This window comes from Equus asinus, chromosome 10 (assembly GCF_041296235.1).
Source record: "Equus asinus isolate D_3611 breed Donkey chromosome 10, EquAss-T2T_v2, whole genome shotgun sequence".
Lineage (NCBI taxonomy): Eukaryota > Metazoa > Chordata > Mammalia > Perissodactyla > Equidae > Equus > Equus asinus.
The window spans coordinates 30,857,531-30,881,729 of record NC_091799.1 but is presented as its reverse complement, the minus strand read 5'-3'; the positions used below and the strand labels follow the sequence as shown (position 1 = coordinate 30,881,729).

Below are 24,199 nucleotides of genomic sequence, written 5' to 3'. Positions count from 1 at the left end.
CTGACATTAACATAGCTACCCATCTTCTTTTGGTTAATCATTGCCTGGCATCTCTTTTTCCGTACAATTTCTTTCCGCCTTTCTGTTTCTTTGCGTTTTAGGTGGGCTGTGTCTATTGCAAACAGTAGGTACAGAGTTGTTGTTTTTCTTCTTAATGCAGACCTAGGATGATATCTTCCTTCAGAAAGATCTTTCTTTGCCTCTGTCCGATGCTTGACGTTGCTAGCAATCTGGGATAGTCTTAATTCTATGTTAGGGACTGAGATGATTTGCAGTTGAGCTGTAGTCCCTTGAGGAACTGTGTCTGTTGATGGTTCACTCTATTCCCAAGGAGCAACTCTTTCAGGTTCCAACCTAAAAGGTAGGGGCTCGGAGGACCCCACTTCTTGGCAGGGCTTGGTCTCCACCTCCTATTCCTCTAGCCCGAAGAGGCAGACAGAAACTGCTCAGCCTCCCAGCCTTTCAGTCACCTCTGGCATTTGAAAACACCCCTAGGAGAAAATTAGCTCAGAAAAACATTAAATGTAATTTAATGGACATCCATCCCCCCAGATCCTGCGTCATAGTTCCTCTCTGTCTTGTTACATCTCCAAGAAGCTGCTTCTAAATATTTTCGCCTAGCTTTTCTAGATTTCCGCCGTGGGTCTGTCATCCCAGAAATAGGAGTTCCCCACATATGTTTTCCAATTTTTCTGAGTTGTTTTCTTCCTTCCTCCCTCCTTCCCTCCCTCCCTTCCTTTCGTCACTTCAGTGGGAATGCCTTCTATGTGAATGATGCTTCACATGTATTAGTTCTCAGTTTTACAACGGCCCTATTAGAACTCTATTCTTCTTCCCATTGTACATATGAGGAAACTGACAATGTAGTGATTAAGGACCATTGGCTGTGGAACCAGGATCCAAACCAGGTCTTAGTGATTCCAGAACCCGTGCTTTGCTCATAGTTCCATGCTTCTTCTCTGGGGTTTTCCATATTAAACTTGTTCTGCTGGAAAACTTTATTTGATAGTGAAAAAATAATACAGGTAAAACATAATGAAAATAAATGATGGACTCCATTGTATGGCTTAAAGCTATCAGCGAGCACATAACAGACGCTCATCATTATAAAATAACATGTTTAACCATGGAGAAAAAGTCCATAATATGACATAAGACAAGGATATGGAGAAGCAAATGTGGTAAAATTGAGAATTTTGGAATTAAAATTATGACTTTATGTGTGTGGTTTAAAAAAATCATTACAATAAAACCTAAAGGAAAATAGTAAAAGGCAGAATAATGTGAATTTCTATATACTATAGTGTTGTAACAAATGTGTGTAAAAGAAACACGTTTGCTCTGCAGGTGAAGCATTTTCGTGAATGTGCTCAGTTGTCCTTGGGTAATGTGGGACAATGCTAGATTTTGCAGTTTAGTAGTAATGAATGTGGTTCGAATCTATCAAAATTCTTTATTAAGAAAATCAAGAACCTCAAAAATGGGAAATCTTCTGTTTCCTTAGTCATAATACACTGATTTGCCTTAGAACTATGTTTTCTTAATTTTTAAAATTGAAAAATTGTCTCAGAATTGAGATCAGATTTATGTCACCCAACTCTAGAGGCAGTATGGGTATGTATTAGTTATCTATTGCTTCATAACAAATTATCCCAATATCTGTTGGCTTAAAAAACCAGGGGGCTGGCCCCATGGCCTGGTGGTGAGTTCACACACTCCGCTTCGGCCGCCTCGGTTCATGGGTTTGGTTCCCGGGCACGGACCTACACACAGCTCATCAAGCCATGCTGTGGTGACATCTCACCTACAAAATAGAGGAGGATTGGCATAGATGTTAGCTCAGGGTGAATCTTCCTTAGCAAAACCAAACCAAAACAAACATTTATTATCTCCCTTCTGATTTCTGTGAGTCAGGAATTTGGGAATGGCTTAGCTGGGTGCATTTTGTTCCATCTTTCAGGGGGGTTGCAGTCAAGATGTAAGCTGACTTATGCTGGCCAGAGCAATCTACTCCTGGAAGGAAAGACGGCTTGGGAGCCCACATTCATCACGGGTTTCACAGGAAGCAGAGCATCAGATGAAAGGGGTGGGATGGACCCATCGTAATTTCCATCCCTCCGCAGCAGCCCCTGCTCACTTTAGCTCTGCAGGTCCCCCTCCTGCCAGTGGGCACCGTCACTGGCCAGAGCTGCTCCTCTGAATGGAACTCAAGATTCTCCCCCTTCCAAACAACAGACACTTGAAATTCTCCAGGGCTCCATCCCAGAGCTGTGTGGCTCCCAGTTCCCAGCACCGCGGCAGCCTCCCATTTCTCCCTTAGAGGGCAGAAAGTGAAATTGGCAAACACGCATAACCCTCTCTGAGCCTTAAGCGGCCTGCTGTGTGGGTGAGGCAGCCGGGGACCACAGAGAGAGGGGCTGCCTGGCGGCTGGCTAGGCTCCTCCCTCCTGCCCTCCTGCACACACGGCTTAAGGTACAGACTTGTCCCCACAAATGGAGGGAAAGTCTGTGAGTGGTAGTGGCTGGCTGGGCTCTGTGTAGACCTGACCTGCTGTGTACCTTTGTCCCAATATCATCCCCCTTCCAGTGGCTTTCAATACGTGACCGTTCTTAAGTGGGGAATTGCTTTTGGGGTGAATGGGGTTTGGCGATGGCTGCAGCTTTGTGCTAGCCAGGCAGGTCCCTCCCAGCTGTATTCTCTGCACACCCCTGAGTGCCGTGGGCTCCCTCTAGGACACAATCCTGCTGACCCTGAATCCAGCAGTGGTGTGCGGCCCCTATCTCCTTGCTTCGTTTTCTGAGTTTGTCCCTTTCTGCCTGTATCCTGAGAGCCCCTTCATCTTCCTGCCAGACTGAAGTTCTTTAGCTTCCATGCCCTTTTGTGCACAGCGCCCCTGAACCCCCAAGTCCTGTGCCCGGCAGAATGTGGGTTCATTGCCTTCTCTGCACTCTTGGAAGCTCCCTCTCATTCAGTATTTTTCCTGCCGTATGGGGCCCCGTCTGTTCTCCCTTTGCCTCTGGGCCCCGGCTCCCTGGTGCCCTCCTGCAGCCTCTCTGGGCACCCATCACTGCAACACTTTGCACACAGAGTTGGTGCCCAACTGCAGCACCATGGGAACGGGGACATGCCTTCTCCCGGGCCTCTGAACACCCTGATGAGGTTGACTTCAGGCCCCTTAGCCTGAACGTAGCACTCTCATTGGCCACACCCTGAGCCTGGGGAGAAAGTGGGGTGTGGACAAGACCCAAGGTTGGGAGGCTTGTGAGGGGCCTGATTTGCTGGTACTTGGCCCAGCTGAAGGCCCCAGGGATTCGCCTGACTGCCCCTTCACCTGCTGGCTTATTTCTCTAGACTTGGGGACATTTCTTGGAGCTGCCCTCTCTTGGCGTCCTCTTGGCTTCTCAAGCAAAGCTGCTGTACCTTGTCCTGTGTCTGATGCTGCCTGCTCCTGAACCGCAGGGCTCATTGGCAGATGCAGTGGTACATATCAGAGGGCTGTGAGTGTTCTAGAACACCGGCTTGGTACACAGGAAAGTGTGCTGGAGCCGGGGCAGAGTTCTGGTCTCCAGTTCCAGCTCTGCCTGCCCTGGTCACTCTGCGCTCAAGTCACCTTCCAGCTCTGGGCATGACTGTTCCAGCTACCAAATGAGGAGGTGGGCAAGATGCCTTCAGGAGCCTCAGACATTTGATGGAAGGGAAGAGGACAGAGGGGACAGGCATGGCTGAGGGAAGGGTCTCATTCTTCATCTTGCCCTCATCTGTGAGCCCTAGGATATGCCGGGGTGGGGTGTGTTCTGCACTGGGGGCCTGGAGCCTGGTCTGGTTTGGTTTCTCTGCTGTAACAGGGTATAGGGCACCCTGGCCCTCCCAGGAGACCTGCTTGGCAGGGCCTGGAAGGGGAGCTGCTTGGAGCTGTGCAGACTCATCTGATCTCCGAGTCAGTCTTCTTCCCAGGCCCATCCTCCGCTCCAGCTCCACCCTTGGCCTTGCCCATGCCCGCATGCTAGCCACTGGGCCATGAGTTCCCTGTGGGTAGGCACCGGGCTGTTCAGATCTGCCCATCGCTCAGCCACGTACAGGTGTCCAGCAGATGTTTGTCAAGTGGCATTAGTGACCATTTGCATTGAGAGGTTTCTGCACCCTGGTTTCTGGGAAGGGGCCGTTGGTAGGTGATACTGTTGTGCAGCGCAGTGGTTTCCATGGCTTTGGGAAGCTAAATGTGTTTGGGCCAGAGCTGGCTTTGCACTGGGAATAGTTTCAGAAAAAATGTTTTGTGTTAAACATAGATGCCTTGGTTTGATGAGATCCGATCCATGACTGCTGTTTGTCTTGTTTCCACCCTCCCCCTCCCACCCTTCACTGGGCTGGGCACAGTTTTGTAGGAGATTTCTCAGCTCTAGGGAGCCCCAAAGTGGTAATTGCTGAGACCTTGAGCTAATAATACTGCGTATTCTCCTGGCGTCTTTCATCCCGGGACCTCCTCCCTCTCCAGCGTTATCTGATCCCAGCACACCTCGCAGAGCACGATAACACCTATTATTAGCACCACCTCCCAGCCCTGGACGCTCTGGCTCTGAGACAGGAGGGGAGTCTGGGCTGGAACCGGAACCTGCCTTCGGGCTTCTGAGATCGGTGTCCTGGGCAGGAGAATGGCAGGGATTTCTGATGGGTGAAGAGCTGGACCAGGGTTTGCTGGAGCCTGAATTGCTTGGGGCTGTAGCTTAAACTCCCCTAGGTGCATGGAGCAGATGGTTGCCAGGTCGCAGTGGTTGGTGGACTGCTGCGGAGTTATGAGATGCAGAGCTTCCTTCCTTTCTGTTCTCTGAACCCTGCCTGCCTGCCCTTCCTCCAGCCAGCAACAAAGCCCAGGGCCCAGCCACCATCCCAATTCATGGGGCATGTCCAGAGATGAACAGTTGAGATGGGGAGGGATGTCATCAGGAACGGTGTGCCATGAGGAGTGATGGAAGGACTTTAGACTTTGGTCCAGAGGAGAGAGCCCAGAGACTGCAGAATGAGATCCATTTAGTGAAAGTTACTGAGGGGCCACTTTTGCTTCAATAAAGTTGGAGCACTGAACAATCAGAGCTATCTCAAAAGGGAAAGGGCTCCCATTGCAGGAAGTGAGCTCCCTGTCACTGGAGGTGATCAAGCAGAGGCGGATGACTGCTAGACAGGGTTGTCATGGATGGAGCAGATGCAGAAGCTCTCTGGTTGATGTGTAGGGTCGCTGCAGGCTGGGAGGTCCCGCCCTGCCTGCCTTGCCTGCCCAATATGTGTCTGCTGGGTGGATTGAGTTCAGCGGTGTCTTGAGGTTCTAGGAGGAATCTGTTGGATTGAGAGGTTTTTCAACACGTCATTGAGGAGGAGGAGTGTGGTCCTCTCCTCTGCCCATGCTGCAGGCCCGTTGGGTGTCTGTGAGGATGACCTGGTGTTTGATTTTGTTTTTATATTGTATCTTTAAAAAAAAACAAAAATAGGGAGCCAGGGGAAAAACCTCATCCAGCCCCTCATTGTTCACCTGCTTTCCAGCCCTGAACCTTCTATAATCTTAACAGTTTCCCCTCGTCTCTCCTCCTTCTCTTCTTCCCTTCTTCTCTTCCTCCTTTTCTCTCTTCTATCCTCTCTTTCTCTCTCCTCTTCTCTTCTTTCTTTGTTTCCTCTTTAGTTTATTTTTAATTATAAAAGTGCTAGAACTCACAGGTATATTTGTATTGTTGAAACAATTGCAATAGGGGTAGATAGAAATTCCTCTCGACTTTCCTCCCTCCAATTCCCAGTCTCTTCCCTAAAGGTGGTCGCTCTTTTTAATTTCGCGTCTTTTCAGAACACACACACACACAGAGAAAAATATATACCGTATGTATCATTTGGCGATTTGCTTGTTGCACTTAAAAACTTGTCTCAGTCATGTTCCTATGCCCGGACATAGAGATCTCCCCCTTCTTTGTGACAGCCCACACTATTCCGTGGCACAGCTCTAGATGGTTCACTTAGCCATTTTCATATTGATGGGCATTTCAGGTGTTTCCAATTTTGCACCTTGCTGTAGCGCCAGCCTTTGCTCACACATGAGTTTTTGTCTGTGATAGTTACCTGGAGGTAGAATTGCTAGGTCGAAGGGTATGCACATTTAAATTCTAACAGATATTGCCAGAAATTACCCTCCATTTATGCTGCCTCCAACAGGGTAGGAGAGTATCTGTTTTCCTACATCTTTGCCAATGTTTGACATTATCTTTTAGATTATCTTCTGATCACATGGGTGGGAAATGGTATTTTATTGTCAGTTTGCTTCTCTCAGATCTCTATGAGGTTGAGCATCTTTTCGTATGTTTATTGGCCATTTTGTCTTCTCAATTCAGTCCTTTGCCTGTTTTTTTATTGTGTTGTCTCATAACTTTGTTTATGATATCTTTAATTGTAACAGACATTTAAAAGATCTTATGGAGTCAGATTTATCTGTCTTTTCCCTTGTGGCCATGGCATTTTGTGTCTTGCTTAAGAGGGCCTTTCCAGGCTTAGAGACATGCTCGGTGTGCTGTAGTCGGGGCTTCTCATCCATTAATGTGCATGTGCTCCCCGGGGCATCTTGTTAAATGGCAAATTCTGATTCAGTAGCCCTGGGGTGGGGCCTGAGAGTCTGAATTTCTAACTATTGTCCAGATGCTTCTGATGCTGCTGGTTCTTGGACCACACTTTGAGCAGCATGTGCCAAGGTCATAGAAAACCTCCTTAGCTTTTCTAAGGAGGTCAGGATTCAGTGGAAGGGTTAGGGGTGATAGCCTTGACCTTGAAGGATCTCTCTGCCTGCAGCTGGCCTTTTTTCTTTTGCTTTTCTCCAAACTCATTTGTCCCATGTCCTTGTGTTGTTATCGCCTTCCCAGAACACAGCCAGTTGTCTGTCATGGTTGGAGGGCCTTGGCTGACTGACCCCCTCCCCCCCACCCACTATGGACTCCTGACCGAGGCCCAGGATCCTTAACTCTCCAATCTAGGCTCGCCATGATGTGGGTGCAACAACTTTTCTGACTGTCCAACAGTGAGAGGTCTCCAGCATCAACGTGGGCTGCCTTGTAAAGTAGTGAGCTCCCCATCCCCAGAGGGGTAAAAGCCTAGACTGGAAAACCAGTGGTGAAGGTATTGCAGAAGGGACTCCTGATGTGATGAGGAGGCTGAACTAGATGGCTTCAGAGCTCCCTTCCAAGCCAGAGACTGTATGAATCTTGGAATCCCTTCACAGGAACAAAAGAGCACTCCCGACACCATGACTCCAACAAGGAGACGAGGTGAAGTTGTTTCTGTTATTGTTTCCTTAGGTCAGCTGAAGCTGGCGATTGATGCCCAGGACCAGGTTCTGCTGCTCCACAGTGAGTATGGGGCGGGTCCTCTCGGACATCCAGAGGGTTTTACACTTCACCTGTCCATTTGTCCATGTGTTCAGCCTTCCATCCAGCACACAAATAGTTACCGAGCTTCTGTCCTGGCTCCCATTTCCTGGACTCTTCTGTTTGGCCTAGCAGGCCCTGCCTAGCCCTCCAGCCTCTCTGGCTCTGCTGCTAAAAGCGCCCTCCCCCCCATTCTGTCCCGTTATGTGCACCCCTCTTGAATGCATCATACTGGCTCCTGCCTCTGTGCCTTTGCACGCCCTGTTCCTTATGTCTGGAATAGCCAGCCTTCTTTTTGAACTCCTTTTGAAAAATAACTCTCCCTCCCTCTGATTTTGTAAGAAACCAGCCTCCCTTCATCATCATTAAGACTCAGGAAGGAAGGCTCATTTTGCCTTGTGTTTTCCCCTCCAGGAATCACCCCCAGACCCACCTGCCTGGGCTGAGTTTGTCACTTCCTTCTCTGTGTCTCATCACAGCCCTGACTACATGTGTCACCCTGGGCCACACAGGCTCTTTCTTCCCCACCACGCTGGGCATGCAGGGAGGGAAGGGCCGTGTCCGCCTCACCTCCACGTGGGCCAGGGAGACTGGGGGGGCGCATCAGGCCTGGGTCCTGCCCTCCAGAACCTGCCCTCGAAGGGGAGGATGCGTGTCGAACAGTAACTAGGATACCGGGCAGAGCAGACCAGCAGGCGCCTGGGGGCCTCCGGTCCTGGCTTTGAGGGACCCAAGGTGAAGTTCCCAAGGACCAGCAGAGCGGGGTTCTTTGCCCGCCAGAGCCAGACTCCAGCTGTGCAAACAGTTTTTGCAAAATGCGTCTTGGCTTCACCACGCCATTTGTCCTGCACAGTTTGCTTTGGCTTCACCCCAGGCGCAGGCCCTTCATCCCTTCCAGCCTGTTCCCACTCCTTCCTTTGACTGCCCAGCCTCACACCTCCGACTCCGGGAGCTCCGTCTGAGCCAAGCCCTCGTGCTCAATCAGAACTGGACATAAAGGAAAATAGAAAAGAGGCTCGGCTTCTGAAATCAGCTTCTGAGTTCTGTAGACCTCGGGCAAACGGGCTTGTTTTCATGACCAGACCTGCACCCCACCCAAACCTATCCCTAGCCTTTATGTGTCATTTTTTTCTTTAGCAAACTTTTACCGAGCAGTTACTATTTGTCAGGCAGTCTACTGAGCCCTTTAGACACATTATTTCGTTTAACCAACACAGCGACACGGGAAGTGGGTATTATTATCATCATAACCCATTATTATGGCTAACCCATTAAAAAGTGGCAAATTCAGTCTCAGAGAGGTGAAGCAGCTTGCTGTGGCTCACATGGCTGGTAAGTGGTGGGGCTGGGATCCCTGCTTGGGTCTGTCTGCTTCTGGAAGCCAAGCTTTTGCCTGCTGTGCTATACTGTCCGTCAGCCACGGCGCAGCTCTCTGTGCAGGGTAAGTCCTCCAGCTTGGCCCCTCCATCCCAGGAGGCAGTCTTGTGTGGTGGAAGGAGCACTGGACTGGCAGTCAAGAGACATCTAAACCCAGCTCTGTTGTTCCATTGGTGTGTGACTTTGGGCAAGTTTCTTGCTGACTGTGGGCTCCCCTCAGAGCCTCATCTCCCATTGGATGAAGGGTTGGACTCAATACATTTTACATTCTCCACCAGCTGTAAGATTCAGGGAATTGAATGCTCCTTATCATGCCTTGGTGACGGTGCTTTCTGAGTGAGGGAGATGGTGGGACCTGAGAGGGGTTAATATCCAAGGGTTGTTATGCAGATTAAGGGCCTGGTAATGATCCTTCCCACCCACCCCAACATTTTAATTCTCTGTTTAGTCATAGAAGGCAAAGGCCTGGTGAGCAGAGAGCCTGGCATCTGTGATCCCTATGTGAAGGTATGTGGTGAGCTGGAGGTGGGAGTGGGTATGGGTGCGATGGGGGGTGGTGAGGGACCACGTCACTGGACTGAGTCCCAAGGTCCCAGCACAACTGTGGGCCTGGGGCCATTTGAGGTGGCACCTGCTGCCTCATCATTTGGTCAGTAGGCATTTATTAGGATTAGGCCCATGAAGAGGCCCCAGGCTAGGATAGACCCCTTCCCTTAGCCTGGCTTGGTCCCTAGGGCTTCATGCAAGAGCTGGAATCTTATGGGTGATCTTGATCATCCACAGAGGTAGGCACAGTGGCCTGTGGATGGCAGAAATCCCTGGGCAGTCCCAGGCCTACTCATGAAAAGCAAAATCTTCACCCATCCCCTGCCAAAATCTAGAGGCAGGGTGGGCAGGTAGAGTGGGGCGAGTGTCTCTGAGGGCTGAGAGATCCATCTGAGTGGGGCCCTTGCAGTGAAGACAGAGGCCCCACGAGGCGGGGGCCTTACTTCCAGCCAGAGCCAAAGGCCAGGTGCCTCTCACAGTGTGGCATCCAGGATGCCAGGTGCAGGCCCCAGTGTACCCCTCTGCCTTCTTCCCGAAGCCCCCAGGCTGGTCAGAGGCCCCTGTGGGCAAGGTCAGGAGCAGGGCAGGAGCCTGAGGCACGAGGGTGCGAGCGTGGGTCGGGGACCTTGGCAGAGGCGGCCCTGCAGCCTCTTGTGAAGGGAGCCCTCAGCAGCTGCTGGGAACTTAGAAGAAAGGAGGCCTTGTGCTTTGAGAGAAACTTCTCCGCTTGGAGGAAGAGCAGAGATGGTCAAGTTGTACCCCATCTCTGGCTGGGCCTGTGGCTGCCTTCTTGGAACCCCCCCCCCATGGTGCCCTGTGCCGCCACCCAGCCTGGGGCTCCCCATTCTTTCCCAGTGTCTGACTGAGGACTCCACTCTGTCCTCTGCTAAGGCTGCTTTGAAGGAGCCCCGGGGAAGCCTTTGTCTTGGAGATGGGCAGCGTCAGGTGATTCCATGGCCCCAAGAGCAGCTAACGCTTTTCTCCAATTCAAGATTTCTTTGATCCCCGAAGATAATCGAATACGCCGTCAGAAGACGCAGACCATTCCAGGCTGCAGAGACCCAGTCTTCCAGGAGCACTTCTTCTTGTAAGAGTCCGGGGCAGCTGAGCCCTTGAGGGGAGAGGGAAGGAGTGTTTATCTGGAAACAGACCTGCTTGCCAAATCTAGAACGAGATCTAAGCAGAAACGCAGTGACTTCTAAAGGATGGCTTTGTTTTCTCATCCACTTGTGTCCTTGCATCCCTGGCGCCTGGCCCAGCAGCGAGGTCCGCAGTGATAAGGGAGCACTTGGCTGGTTCTCAAAGCGACAGTGCCCAGCCTGAGGCTGGCAGCCCCTGTGGAGCAGGCGCTTTCCCACTGTGTCCGGGCCAAGCTGCCTGCTTCAGCAGGAGGAATTTTCCAAGCTGAAGGATGTTTTGGCTTCCCACCTGCCTCCTCCCTTTTCAAACTTGCTGAGCTCTCTGAGCCCCGGCTTCCTTATTTGTAGGATGGGGCTAATAATAAGGACCAGCCTCAGAGAGCTGAGGTGTAAATGAGACAGCATAACACAGAGGGTTAGCTATTATTGTTTTGTTGTTATTATTATTTCTTTCCCTCATCCCTGAACTCTGGGACCAATGGGAAGGTAATGGACATTTTGTATTTTCCTATTAGTGAAAGTTAATAATATTTTGGGTTTTTTTCTTAAGATTCAAGATAATTTTGCTTATTGTAGAAAAAGACAAAATCGAGATAAGCAAAAAGAAGAAAAAACACCGGCAGCCCTACTACTCATGGACACGCCTGGTTTTCTTTCTTTTTAGATCTCGAATTTGTGTGGGTGTGTATGTCTGTGTGTGTGTTTACAAAAATGGAACTGTTCTATATTGGGTGGTAACCTCCTTTTTGTCCTCAACAATGTAATGTAAACTCTTTTATGCGTGTAAATACTCACCTCCCACGCTATTTGTGCTCCAGTTTGTTTAACCAGCTCCTTATGGCTGGATGTTTAGGTTATTTCCAAATTTTGTAATTATGACGGACGCCGTGGGTCCGGCCTGGGGCTCAGCCTGAGTAACACTCTGACCGTCTGGCTTGCTTTGCAGCCCTGTCCAAGAGGAAGACGAACAGAAGCGCCTTCTGGTCACTGTGTGCAACGGGGCAGGTGACTCCAGGTGAGGGGAGCTGTTGAGCTCGTGGGTGGCAGCCAGGCGGCCAGCACACGGCAGGGGCTCAGTCAGTGCTTGCTGGGTAAATGTGTGGTAGTGGCAACACTGAATTTGAGAGGCTGCCACCCCGCCCCCCGAGGTCCCCGTGTCACTGAGGTGCGTTTGCTGAGTGCATTTGGTGGCCAGTCGGGGATGCCAACCAGCCTGCACGGGATCCTGCTTTCCTTTTAGGAGGGAACACCGGGCACGGCAGGGTGACAAATTACAGTAACAACACGTGCAGGCTCAGTTCCACAGGAATAGAAGCTCCATGGAAAATGGGCCCATTTCAGGGCTGGCCTGGTGGTGTAGTGGTTAAGTTCACGCGATCTGCTTCCACGGCCCAGGATTTGCAGGTTCAGATCCTGGGCACGGACCTAGCACTGCTCGTCAAGCCATGATCTGGTGGCATCCCACATAAAATAGAGGAAGATTGGCACAGATGTTAGCTCAGGGCCAATCTTCCTCAGAACACAAACAACAACAAAACAAACAAACAAAAATGGGCTCATTTCTCTCTTAGTTACCACTCTACCCAGTGCCTAGCACGTAGATGTTAAGTGAATATTGGTTGAATGAATAAAAGAATGAAATAAGTAATAGGACAGTAAGAGGGAAGGGGGAGAGTTCATCGTGGGCTGACGTGATCAAGGAAGGCTTCGTACAAAAACGGGGATTTTGAACTTGGGGCCGAGATGAAGACTAAGACAAGGAGAGAAGGTTGGAAAGGGCGTTCCAGGCTGTGGCACAGCATGAGCAGAGGCAAGGAGGCAGGAATGTGCATGGGGGACTCAGGCTGCCACGAGGAGGCCGGTTTAGGAGGCGCAGAAGGGTTGTGTAGGAGAATTCAAAGAGGCTGATCTGGCAGGCAGCCTAGGACGTGGGAGGCCAGATGTGGTCATTAGTGATGGCGGCCAGTACAGAGCAGGGGAGGCATGCTGGGGAGGTGAGGGTGGGCCTCGGCTGCTGAGGAAGGGGGCTGAGGGCACTTGACTGATGGCCGTGGCCGGCTGGCAGCAGCAGGAGCTCATTCGGCTGGTGCAGCCCAAGAGATCTGGGAGGGCCTGTGGCCAGTAACATTTGTCGAGCAATCATAGAACCAAGTGGTGACCGCAGAAGGGCCTAGGTGAGTGAAAAGCAGCTCAACTCACCAGCTTAGACCCAGAAAATATTTTTGGCTTCGGTGCTTTTTAGTACCCTCAATTTTATAGCTAATATGCTTTTTAAAGTTAAGCCTTATTCTACCTTCATAATGAAGGATTTCCTTTTTAATGGAGCATCCACTTTTTATCATGGGCTTTGGGTACTATAGACCTCATTCACTGAGCTGCCATTTCCTGGGTACCAATGTGGCAACTTGTTATAGGTGCTATGGACACCTGGGGTCCCTCAGAGACTATCTGGCTCTCCAGAGGATCACTGATAGAGACTTGAGGGTGTGGGTGAAGAGGAGGACATCACATTGATCACAAGAGCAACCATTTATTGCGTGTTGACCACAGGCCAGGGGTGAGCAGTCCATTATCTCATTTAGTTCTTAAAACACCTCTAAGAGGAGTATGTTTTTGTCTTAAGTTTTCAGAAGAGGAAACTGAAGCTAAGAAAGAGAGTCACTTGCCCAAAGTCACGCAGCCAGTGAACATAGAGCCAGGACGGGAGCCCAGGCAGTTAGACCCCAGAGTGGTCACTCTCTACACCATACAGTGCTGCCTCCTGGTGGAAAAGAACAGAAGAACCAGCGGAGTGCAGAGGGCAGGGCAGGCATGGGGAGGGACCTGCAGACTCTTCGGCATTGCTGGAGGGTCAAGTGCAAAGTAGGGGCTGAGATAAGATGAAGAGCTTGGCGTAAGACAGCTCGGATGATCCTGTAGGTTTTCTCTGGAGTGCGGGTTTTCTCCTAAGGGCCAATGGTTCTCAGTCCTGGGTGGGCATCAGAGTCACCTGGGATGCTTGTGAGGCACGCAGGTTCCCAGGTGCCACATCAGATTGGGTCAATCTGGATCTTCATGGGCAGGGCCTGGGAATCTGCATTTACACAAGTCCTCGGGGTGAACCTCATGGAGCCGGCTTGGTGTTTGGGAATCTGGCAATGGGGAGATACTGGAGGGTGTGGAGCAGGGGAATGACAGATGGGTATTCCAGATCTGTCATTCGGGCAGGTCTCTGGAAGGTCAAGGAGGAACTAGGAGATGCTCGTGGTCCGTGAGAGAGATGGTTTAGGGATAGAGAAGAGAGAACCAGTCCCAGGACATCTTTAGGAGGTTAAATCAATAGTACTTAGTGGTGATCGGGTTGTGGGCGCAGTGGGAGAAGTCCAGATAAATCTTGGGGAGTGTGTGGGGTTCCCAGCTAAGCCAGAGTGTACGGGACGGAAGGGGAACCAGCTTTGGACACGGTGAGGTGGAGGTGCCTGGAGAGCAGCTGGTGACAGCTGTGTGGGAGGGTTGCCTTCGCTGACCTGGAGCTCAGGAGAGAGAGAGAGGGATGTGGGAGCCCTGACCACCGAGGAGGAAATTCTGTGCAGGGGAGACCTGCTCAGGAAGACAGTGAAGGCCAAGGACCAAGGGTCAGGATACCGTCTTTGGAGAGATGGACACAGGGAGGGAGAGCCCTGAAGGGGACAGAGGAGGAGTGTCAGAGAGACAGGAGGACGTGTGGTGAGCCCACGGGTGGAGGCGAGGAGTGGAGCAGGTGCTACGGGGCAGAGGCCAAGCTGGGGGAGCTGCTGTTCCCTCCACCACCCTCCGCCCTCCCCGGAGACCAGGCGAGCCGGGCCGGGCAGAGGGCTGCTGGAGAAGCCACCAGCGAGGCAGCTCCCGGGTTTTGGAAAGGAGAGTGAGGCTGGGGAAAGTGAGTCAGCACCAGCCAGGCAGCGTGACAGAGGCAGTGTCTCCACTTGTTGCCTATTTTGGGAAAGTGAGAGTCCTTATTAAACAAAACACAGTGGAACTCGTGGTCACAGTCCTGACCCAAAGCTCGAGAGGGACAGAGCGGCCTCACACAGACCTGCTTTGGGAACAGATGACCCTGCCCACGCTGACAGCGCCACAGAGATGCGCTCAGCCGACGGGAGGCGTAGTTTTGGTCGGTCCCTGAACGAGGAGGCCTCTGAGCCGGAGGAGGCAGATGGAGCCATGGCAGGAAACTTCTGCTCTGCCGGACGCGCTCAAATCAAATTGTGCTTCTCTGAAGGACGGACATTCAACTTAGCAACGTGAAGGACAATTACGGAAGGAAGGAAACAAACCTTTATTGAACTCGTCTCTGTGCCAACCACCTTACATACATTATCTCATTTAATCCTCACAACAACCCCAGAGGTAGGAATTATTATTATCCCTCTCTGAGCGACACTGAGGCTTATGAAGGCTAAAGAACTTGCCTGAGGTTATTTAACAGCTCGTATTTATTAAGCACTTACTGTGTGTGGACATCAATCTCAGCACATTCCATGCACTATCTAATTTAATCCTCACCACACTATACAAGGTAGATATTATTATTGTTGCTGTTTTACAGGTGACGAAACAGAGGCACAGAGAGGTTAAGTAACTTGCCCGAGGTCACACAGCTAGGATTTGGTGAAAACCAGATGCAAATCCAGGCAGTCTGGCACCAAATCTGTGCACCCGTAACCACATTATGGTACACTTGGCTGGCTCACACAGGTGATAATGACTCCAAAGCCATACGCTTTCTGCGTCACTATATTTGTTTGTCAGGCCTCGGACTGCTTCCCATAGCATTTATCATGTAGTTTTATATAAATCATCCGGCTGAGTATGTGGCAGTTGCATTTTGAAGGTGATGGAAGATAAAAGAGAAGCATGTGTTTCACGAGTTCTCCGGATCCTTCCCGTGATGGCTGTGACCTTGTATTAGAGAAACAAGATGGTTCTGGAAGGGCTGGACGACTTCAGCTCGTCCTGGTGATCACAGTGGGAGCGGAGGAGAGCTGCAGCGCAGTGGATTGTGGCTTAGCTCCCAGTCACTCTGAGGCCGTGGGTGAGTCCCTTCCCCACTCTGCGCCTCAGTTTCCTTGTCTGTAAAATGCAGTGTTCTTTGAGAGTTCTTTCAGCTTTCAGGTTCTATGAGTTTTTAGACATTTTCAAACATATACAAAGGTAGAAAATATCATGTAATAAACCCTCATATACTCAGCCTAGATAATTCATCAATTATCAATATGTGGTCAATCTTATTTCATCGATGCCCCTGCCCCACTTTCCCCTCCTCCAGTGGATTATTTTAGAGCAAATTCCAGACATCATCTCATCTCATCTATAATATTCTCATCTATAATATATCTCTGAAAGATAGCTTTAAAAAACCAACTACAATGCCCTTATCATGCTTAAAAATTAATCGTACCTCAATATCATTGACTGTGGAACTGAGCTATTTAAAAACTTTTTTAGATGATACACTGTAATCCAGGTTGAAGCTTCTAGTATCAATCACAGTGTTTTCAGGACTTGTGGCCAAAGAACAATCTTAGAGAGAATTGTAATGTTACACGCCAAGTTAGAAAAAAAAAGAAACACACTCACATATGTTTGAAGAACATAATCTTTTATGCTAATCGTTCCTACCTGTATGGAGAGTCTGCTTGCCATGTGTCACCTACTGTGCTGGGCACCCTAAGTGTCCTCTCTAATCTCTTTCATAAACAGAACCTCAGTGCCAAGTGTAGTGCCATAGTGTTAGAAAGCTTGTGGTCAGAGATGGGGACTGAGCCTAAGGAAAGAAAAAAGGAATGGAAAAATATGTCCTCAATTGAAGCCATCAAATTAAGAATAAACTGAGATTAGATGGTGTAATCCTGTAACAGAAATAGTTTAAGGCCCCCGAGACAGAGAACTAAAGCGCATTCCCTCAAAATAATGCATTTTCCTGTGGCAGTGGGTCTCGTAACCCTATACTCAAAAGGAGGCTGAGCCAAGTGCTATTCCGCATGAGTGTTCCATGACGCCTTACCTCTGAGCCTTTGTACTGGCTGTTCCCACTGCCTGAAATGCTCTTCCTCCCATTCTCTCTGGCTTAACTCTTTAGGTCTTCTTCGAGCATCTCAGCCCTAAACTGCCTCTTGCTTCCCCGAGCTTTCAGCATTTGTTGCCTGCCCTGTTCATCTGTCAGTCTTGCCCTGTCTGGTGACATCTCTTGTATTGCTGTCTTGAGCTGCTATTTAAATTCCCACGTGCCTGTCTGTTTCCTTAATGCTGCGGCTCCTTGCCCAGTGCCTGCCGGCCACGGGCATGATGGATTCATCCGTTTATCAAGCCTTCAATGAGTGCCCCAGGCCCTGAGCTCAGGGTTCGGCACTCAGAAGTAACCAAGACTTGACCCCTGGAACTTTCTGCCTAGAGAAATTTCAGACAGTCTCTGAGGTGAGCACTGGTTCCCGAGTTTGTAAGCTGACCGGTATATTGTCATGTACTCAGGGTGCATCTAAAAGAAGTCTTTCTTCCTCTAAAGATTTTTCAAAAGCAGGCTTAGGAAGTAGCTAATTGAAGAACACTTAGAGAGAGGTTCCTGCTTGTAGACGTTAATTGTGACGATTTACTCTGCCTGAATTATCATGAAATCATCGGAGGCCCGTTAGCAGGAAGCAAAGCTCGCGGGAGGCTATGAAACATTTAGCATTCTCTAAGCACCAGGGAATGAGAGCTCCACTTACTCAGGAGCAGGGAGAGGCAACCTTTGTTAGAGCTGAAGCATCCTGCCTGGAGACTTAGAGTTACAGCCATACCCGGGGTGAAAGAAAACCGCAGAGCCAGGCGGGGTGGGCACCTGGATCCCAGCTGGGTTGACAAACAAAGTCAAATCGGTGGTGAGGACTTGGGCACAGTCTTGACAAGGCTTTCCTGGAATGGCGGCTCAGATCAGTGGCTGCCGCTTGTGGTAGTCACTGCCCCTCCCTTAGTGCTGACTTGGCCACTTCCCAGTGGGGAGGAGCATTTGTTTTTGATGATGGGCTGGAAAGGTGGATGTGGAAGGGTCGCTTTACTGGGGTGACCATACTGTTCTCTCTGGGTAGATTATTAATATGGCCTTCTGTGATGGGAGGGGGCAGTGAGGAGGGGGCAGTGGTTGGAGCCCAGGCTACAGGAAGTGGGGACAGGGAGAGAGAGCCGGCCGGAGCAGCAGAGTGAGAGTAGCTGGGGAGGCACGGCCAGGTGCGCCAGTTCTGAGGGTCCTGCATCCCGCCCCTCACTTGGGTTGGCTGCCTGCGAGAAGCCAGTCTTGCTTTGCTTAAGACTGTCAGGTGGTAAACTGCCACTCTTACTGGAGCATCCAAACAAGATGTATTTATAGACCCCTTCTAGACCACTGCTCCTTGACTGGGGCAGGCATGGGCAGGTGCCCTGCGGGACTCCTCGACAGCTTTCTCCAGACATGCATGCCTGGACCCCGTCTTGGACCTACTGGGTCTGGATCCCTGGGAGTGGGCTCTGGGGCACAGGACTTGGACATGCTCTTCAGGGGCTTCTGTGTGCACCCCGGCCTGGAGCCACTGGCCTCGCTCAGGGCCCCCTAGACCAAGTTGCAGGGAGGCACATCTCTGGGGAGTCGAGTACCCATGCAGTCTTTGCCTTTGATGTTGTGCCTTCTGCAGAATGAACCAAATCCCTCATCTCTGTGGGTCCCTGAGAAATTAAAGTCCACCATCAGGGTTATGCTCCAGTCTAAATACCACGTTGTTTCTTATTAATAGCTATTAAACCATCCTCCGAAGGGGTCTTAGTTGGGGATGCGCTGAGAGAGAAGAGAACAGAAAAAGCAAAAACGCAACTCTAGTGTTAAGATAAAGACGTGATAGAGCAGAAGTACTTTCAAATACATTTATACCATTTTATATTACAAAAGTAGTTCTCGTTCCCTGTGAAAATTTGAAAACATGGAAAACCCAAAGACGAAAACAAAAACGCCTCTAATCCCACCTACCAGATACAACTGTTGTTCCTATTTTCATATTAACAATGAAGTTGTGTCTTTCACGTTAACAACCGTTAACATTTTTGTGGGCATCTTTCTCATTAAACCACAGATTTGTAAACTCCCTTTTCTCTCACAGTAGTGAGATTACTTTTTGCATCTCATTAACATTAATCTATGCCGTCATTATTGAAAGCTGCCAGGTATCAATGAGTCTCTGAATGTTGGGCGTTGACTCGATGATGGATAGGAAATTTTGTGATTCAGGAATTTTGAATCACTCTTAGCCAAGAAGCACCCAACTGAACTCAGGCTGTTGCCACAGGGTGACATACACGAGGTCTGGCAGTGACTCATGCACTTGCTCAGCTGGCAGCCAGGTCAGGTCGGTCTCAGTGATTTTTGTGTTGGTTTGGACCTTGATCTGAAACTGTCTGAGAACCCCCCAGGTCCTGCCCGAACCCCAGACAAAGCTTCTTGAGCTTGAGGTCCCATAACTTTTCTCCTCGGCTGAGCATCACCAACAGATGTGGGAGCTGAAATTCCCTGTGGGGACCAGCTCTTCAGATCTACCTAGCACCAGAACAGTTAAAACCTGCGAGGTAGCTCTGAGCTTCTGTGGTTGGTGGAGGGCGTGCCCATGAGACACTACTACTGACTTGGCCTGTGACCTCAGGAAGGGGACCAACTCTGAGCCTCAGTTTTTTCCTCTGTGAAATGGAGAGAAGTTGGAAGGATCTTGTCCTAGGTCACAGAGTTGGAAGGATCAAATGAGATGACGCAGTGCGTCCAGCCATGTCACACTTGATGGTCGACCTCCCGGTGTGGTCCAGTGACGAGGTGCCGACTCAAACCTCTGTTGTTCTTCCAGACAGAGTGGACTCATTGGCTGCATGAGCTTCGGGGTAAAGTCCCTCCTGACTCCGGACAAGGTGGGTCCTACAGAAGGTTCCGGCAGGGCCATCCCACTAGGCCAGGGCTGGGACAGGCAGGGGCCTTTGTCTGGAAGCCCTTGGGCAGGACTTCTGCCTGTGAGATGATGCCCACTGAGACAGATGCCCTGTGACCTGCATAACAACACTGTGTTCTTGTCACCTCTGTGACCAAGGGTTTGAGTCCCCATCTTGGTTCATTCCTGTCAGAGAGCAGTTGGTAGGCCCCAAGTCCTCCCAGGAGGCTCTGGGTCTGGTGTCTGTCATTGAGGACACTGGCAGGTCCCTTGGAGCTCAGAGCACTCCTGGGCCGGCCCTGGAGGAGGAGGGCCAGCTGCTTCTCCTGGTCTGCTCCAGGAGTCCTCTCGACGTTGTCCACCAGGCTCATGTTTCTGGGCCTTGCAGGTGCTCAGGGATGAAGTGAGCATCCTCTATGGGGCTTTCCCTCAGGCTGGGCGAGGACTCTGGGATCTAGAGGCCCCTCCCTCTGGGTAGCTGGTGCCTTATCCATCTCTACCCAGCGCTGCACCCCCAAACTGGAGGCTATGGAGCAGGGGAGGGACATGCTCCTTTTACACATCCCTGGAGATGTCCTGGTGGCCGGCTGCATGGAGTTGCCAGGCCATAGAGATACCTTTTATCCTGCATGTGGGTCCCAAATACCTTGTCTTGACTGCAGCCTCGGCTTCATTCCCTCTTGGGAGATGTTCCCCACTGGGGACTGCTCAGGAGCCTCAGGATGCCTACTTTTTGGCCTCTCTAACCCTCCCTCACTCCCTCCCTTTGTTCTGTCAACAAATTTATTGGGCTCCTGCTGTATACCAGGTGCAGTGCTGGGTTTATCACAGAGTCTGCGCACAGCCTAGTGGGGGAGGCAGGCATGCCAGTAGCTGGTTGTCCTCTGGGGACGGGAGGCTGCAGGAATGAGAGGGGAGGACCAGCTCTGCCGGAGCATCAGGGAGGGCTTCCTGGAGGTGCAGGCATGGCAGCTCCCTTTGGGGCAGGGAGGCTCGTGTGTCTGTCTCCGCAGAGAGGCTGTTCCTGAGGGAGGCTTGCCAGCTGCTGCTTTTTGAGGGGGGTTGGTGGTGGCCTGACCTGTGCCCTCTGCCTCCTCTGAGCATGTCACACCTTCTCTTGTGACAGGAGATCAGCGGCTGGTACTACCTTCTTGGGGAGGACCTGGGCAGGACCAAGCACCTGAAGGTGGCCCGGCGGCGACTGCGGCCCCTGAGAGGTGCGTGCACACCAGCTTCAGCTTCTGCCCGGACATGCTGCTCTGCACCCCCCCACCTCCCCCACCAATGGCTTCCCACCAGCCATGCTTCCTGCGTAGTATTATCGCCCCTGTGTTTTGTGGCACCTGTCACCTTAGGCTGCAATCAGGCCAAGGATCCAGGGACTTCTCACATGCACCTGCTAGAATGCAGGCTGCAGGCAGCCTCTTGCTCACAACACTTTTAAGTGGCTGGACTTTCCTTGGAGAGGGTTGACCCCACGTGGTTCAGCTCCCCCCACCCCTAGCTCATGGAGGGCTGGGCTTCAGGAACTTCCTGCTGGGCCCCTCCGAGGCTCCGTGGTCTCAGGATCCCCCCAGGCTGCCCTGCTGACCTTGGGGCGCCCACCTCTGTGGACAGGGTGTGTGGGCCCTGCCGCAAGTCCTGAGGCTTGGATTTCGCATCCCCGTCTGCTCTGTCCTCCTCGCCCTCAGGCCTGATTCCTGAGCCCCTGCCTGACCCGAGCTTGGGCATCCCCACATCCCGGAGGCCAGGAGTGACCTGGGCAGCCACATGGGCCTGGCACCCTGGCCTTGTCCTCTGGGTGGTCTGTGGAACAGACCGTTACATGCCAGCAGAAACCTTCTGACTCTGCTCTGTCACCTTTCAGATCCACTGCTGCGAATGCCAGGAGGTGGGCACGCTGAGAACGGGGAGAAACTCAAGGTAGGTGAGGACAAGCCTGGGCAGGACAGAGTGGACCTGCGCTCTGCTCTGGCTCTGAGCAGCTCCTGGTCAGCCCCTCGGCCCAGGAGACCCCTCAACAGGGCAGCATTTCGTGCCTGCAACTCAGGTTCCCTTGGCACTTGGAAACTCATCAAGTTGTGCGTTTTTAAGGGATTATTTCTCGTGCTTTTTCCGGTTACTCATGCTCAGGCAGGGGTGGGGAGAGAGCCAGGCTCTGGCCCCTGGAAATGGAAGAGTCTGGGTCTTGCTGACTTTCAGTCTCTGGAAGCCGAGTCCTCCCTTTCCCACAGGCCTCCATGGACCCTTGCTTCCCCTGGCACTGTGTCCGAATTACCTGCTCGGGTGAGGCCTGCGTGGTGCCAGGGAGCACCCATGAATCTGAACCCGAGACCGATGTGTTCTCACTCCATCACGGTTTTAAATCTAGAGGGGAACCTTCACCTGGGGATTTTGGAGAATTGCCCCCAATTCCTTCCCTCTCTGCAGGACCTGGCAGGTGAGCTATGTTTTCTGTCACAACTAAGAGCGGGAGAAGCAGACTGGCAGTGACTGAGTGGCTGCTCTGTGCCCAGTGCTGTTGTTACTGAATTTTGTCCTCACTGCCACCTCTGAGGTGGTCGTTCCTCCCCCATCTCACAGATGAGGGGGATGCGTAAGGTTCAGAGATGTTAGGTCACTCCCTGTGGCCACACAGCCAGCAAGTAGAGGCAGGGTCTGAAGCCCGTCTGGCCACCTCTTAAGTGCCCTGTGCTATGTCCTGTCTGTGGGCTCCTTGAGAAGATAGGATGCTGGTATTTTCCACGACAATATCTTACGTTTAGGTGCATTGGAATCTGTGAAACATTTTCGCTTTCATTGACACCATTCATTCCCTCACTCATTCATTCATTAAGTATTGATTGGACATCCGCATGGGCCAGGCCCTGGGTGCTAGGATATAGCCATGAACAATAAAGGGTCCTGCCCTCGTGGAGAGGACAGCCTCCAGCTGTGCTGTCCAGTATGGGAGCCACCAACCACCTGTGGCTCCTGAGCACTTGAAATGTGGCTGGTGTGACCGAGGACCTGAATTTTAAATTTTATTTAATTTTAACTAATTTAAAGTGACCCTGCGCATGTGTCTAGTCACTACCATATCGGAGAGCACAGGATTAGAGAAACTTGCCAGGTCTCTGCTTTCTGGGGCTTCCTTAGGAATTTCAAAGCTTTCCTCTAGCCTCAGTGGGCGAGCTGCGAAGACCTTTCTCCCTCCCTGTCCTTGCTGAGCACAGAGAGAACAGTGAGCAGGGGGCCTCGCTGGTGACTTGTGGGAATTACATAGACATCAACACCGCAGCTTCCTAGGTGGCCTGAGAAAGTCCTGCTTCATGCTGGATTCTGCACCCGGGCCCTGACCCTGGGGCCGTTGTTCTGAGGCGCACACGGTTTTCCAGGGCTTGTGCACTCAGAGGTGTCCGTGGGACTCAGCAAAGCAGGGGGATTGTCAGAGGCTTGGTTAGAGCAGGGGGAGAGCCCCCAGAGGTCACCTGTTCAACTCTCCCATCATGCACATGGGGAGATGGAGACACAACCTGGGTGACCTGCCCATTGTCATGCAACCAAAGCTGGGCTGTACCAAGGGACGCTCTCTGGCATCAAGGATGTGAGTGGCTGGGTGGGTTTCCCCAGGGACTCCAAGGTGGGTGTAAGGGGGCTTGGCTCACCAGGTACTGCTCTACACAGCAGGGAACAAGACCTGAGTTCTGGTCCCAGCTCCACCCTCCCTACTGTGTGACCTTATCTACTCCAGACCCCTGCTTCTTCATCGGTAGAATGAGGGGGCTGGATCATCTGGTCTTTGGAAATCCCTTCTCTGTTTATCATCAGTCCCTTAAAGCAGCCCACGTACATGCATAAGGAAACTGACTTTAAGTAGCTTCTGAGTGGCAGGCAGGTCCTCAGACTCCAAATGTTTTGTTCCCGTGTCTTGAGATGGGATGTCTATGGGTACAACCCCCCAAGGCATCCGTGGATTTTTAGGCCGGGTTCGTCCCCTGGATTTGCTCCTGGGGACGCTGGGATTTGCAGGGGGAGGCGGTGTTGTTACCGAGCAGCAGTGTTTTCTGCCTGGGTTCCCCTCCAGCCAGGGCTGTTTGTGAGAACATTGGAATCACCAAGTGGCCCCTGGCGGAGAATGCAGCCAGAACAAAGGCACCCTCTCCCCGCCAGGGGCCGGGGGAATACTAACTAGTTGACAGGAATTTTAATATAAAACTCTCCCTCTTCCTTGTCATTCGGAGGTTTCAGGAAGCCTTCGGGCTTATCGTGCAGCGGCACACAGCACAGACAGGGCCTGGGGAGGTGAGAGGTGATTTCCTGCCATTCTTCTGCGGGGCGGGCTTCCCAGGGCGGTCATGCCAGGCTGACGGGGCGCAGTGCGGGCTCCCACTGCTGGGGGGAGAGCTGGGCTTTCATGGGGCGGCAGCCGAGGCAGGACCCGCAGCCATGAACCGCTTCAATGGGCTCTGCAAGGTGTGCTCGGAGCGCCGCTACCGCCAGGTGGGTGCTTGGCCCCATGGGGGGTGCGTGGGTGTCACTGGGGGTCGGGGATGGGGGCTCCCCCAAGCAGGGCTTCTCTCCCACAGGCCCTCCTTGCCCCCTCCTGCTCCTTGCAGGGTCATTTTGCTCTCAGGGGAGGATAGAGGCAGGAGCAGGACCCGAGGTTCAGCCTTTACCCCTGCCCAGGGCTGCATTGTCCTAACCGCTGACTGGGTAGTATCCTGGGTGAGGTTGTTCAGTGGATTTTCTGTTATTTTTATTTCGGGGGAGCATAACTTACCAAAAGTATCCCAAGCCTGCAATTGAAAATGGCTAGGTTGCTGAGCAGCTGGG

At 51.6% G+C, this 24,199-nt stretch overlaps 1 protein-coding gene across 8 annotated transcripts in view; it reads left to right on the top strand.

Moving 5' to 3' along the window:
- RGS3 (regulator of G protein signaling 3) overlaps positions 1–24,199 on the top strand; it is a 118,334-nt gene that overhangs the window by 6,338 nt on the left and 87,797 nt on the right. For 3 of the 8 annotated variants that reach the window (XM_070518932.1, XM_070518933.1, XM_070518936.1), the window contains exons 2-8: positions 7,321–7,371; positions 9,215–9,273; positions 10,305–10,399; positions 11,398–11,466; positions 19,307–19,367; positions 20,511–20,601; positions 21,252–21,307. In XM_070518932.1, the coding sequence (XP_070375033.1) occupies positions 7,321–7,371; positions 9,215–9,273; positions 10,305–10,399; positions 11,398–11,466; positions 19,307–19,367; positions 20,511–20,601; positions 21,252–21,307 (482 nt within the window). Of the gene's footprint in view, positions 1–7,320; positions 7,372–9,214; positions 9,274–10,203; positions 10,400–11,397; positions 11,467–19,306; positions 19,368–20,510; positions 20,602–21,251; positions 21,308–23,601; positions 23,669–23,690; positions 23,867–24,199 lie in introns of those variants that run through there. The other 5 variants (XM_070518931.1, XM_070518934.1, XM_070518939.1 and 2 more) reach the window with 5 other exon arrangements.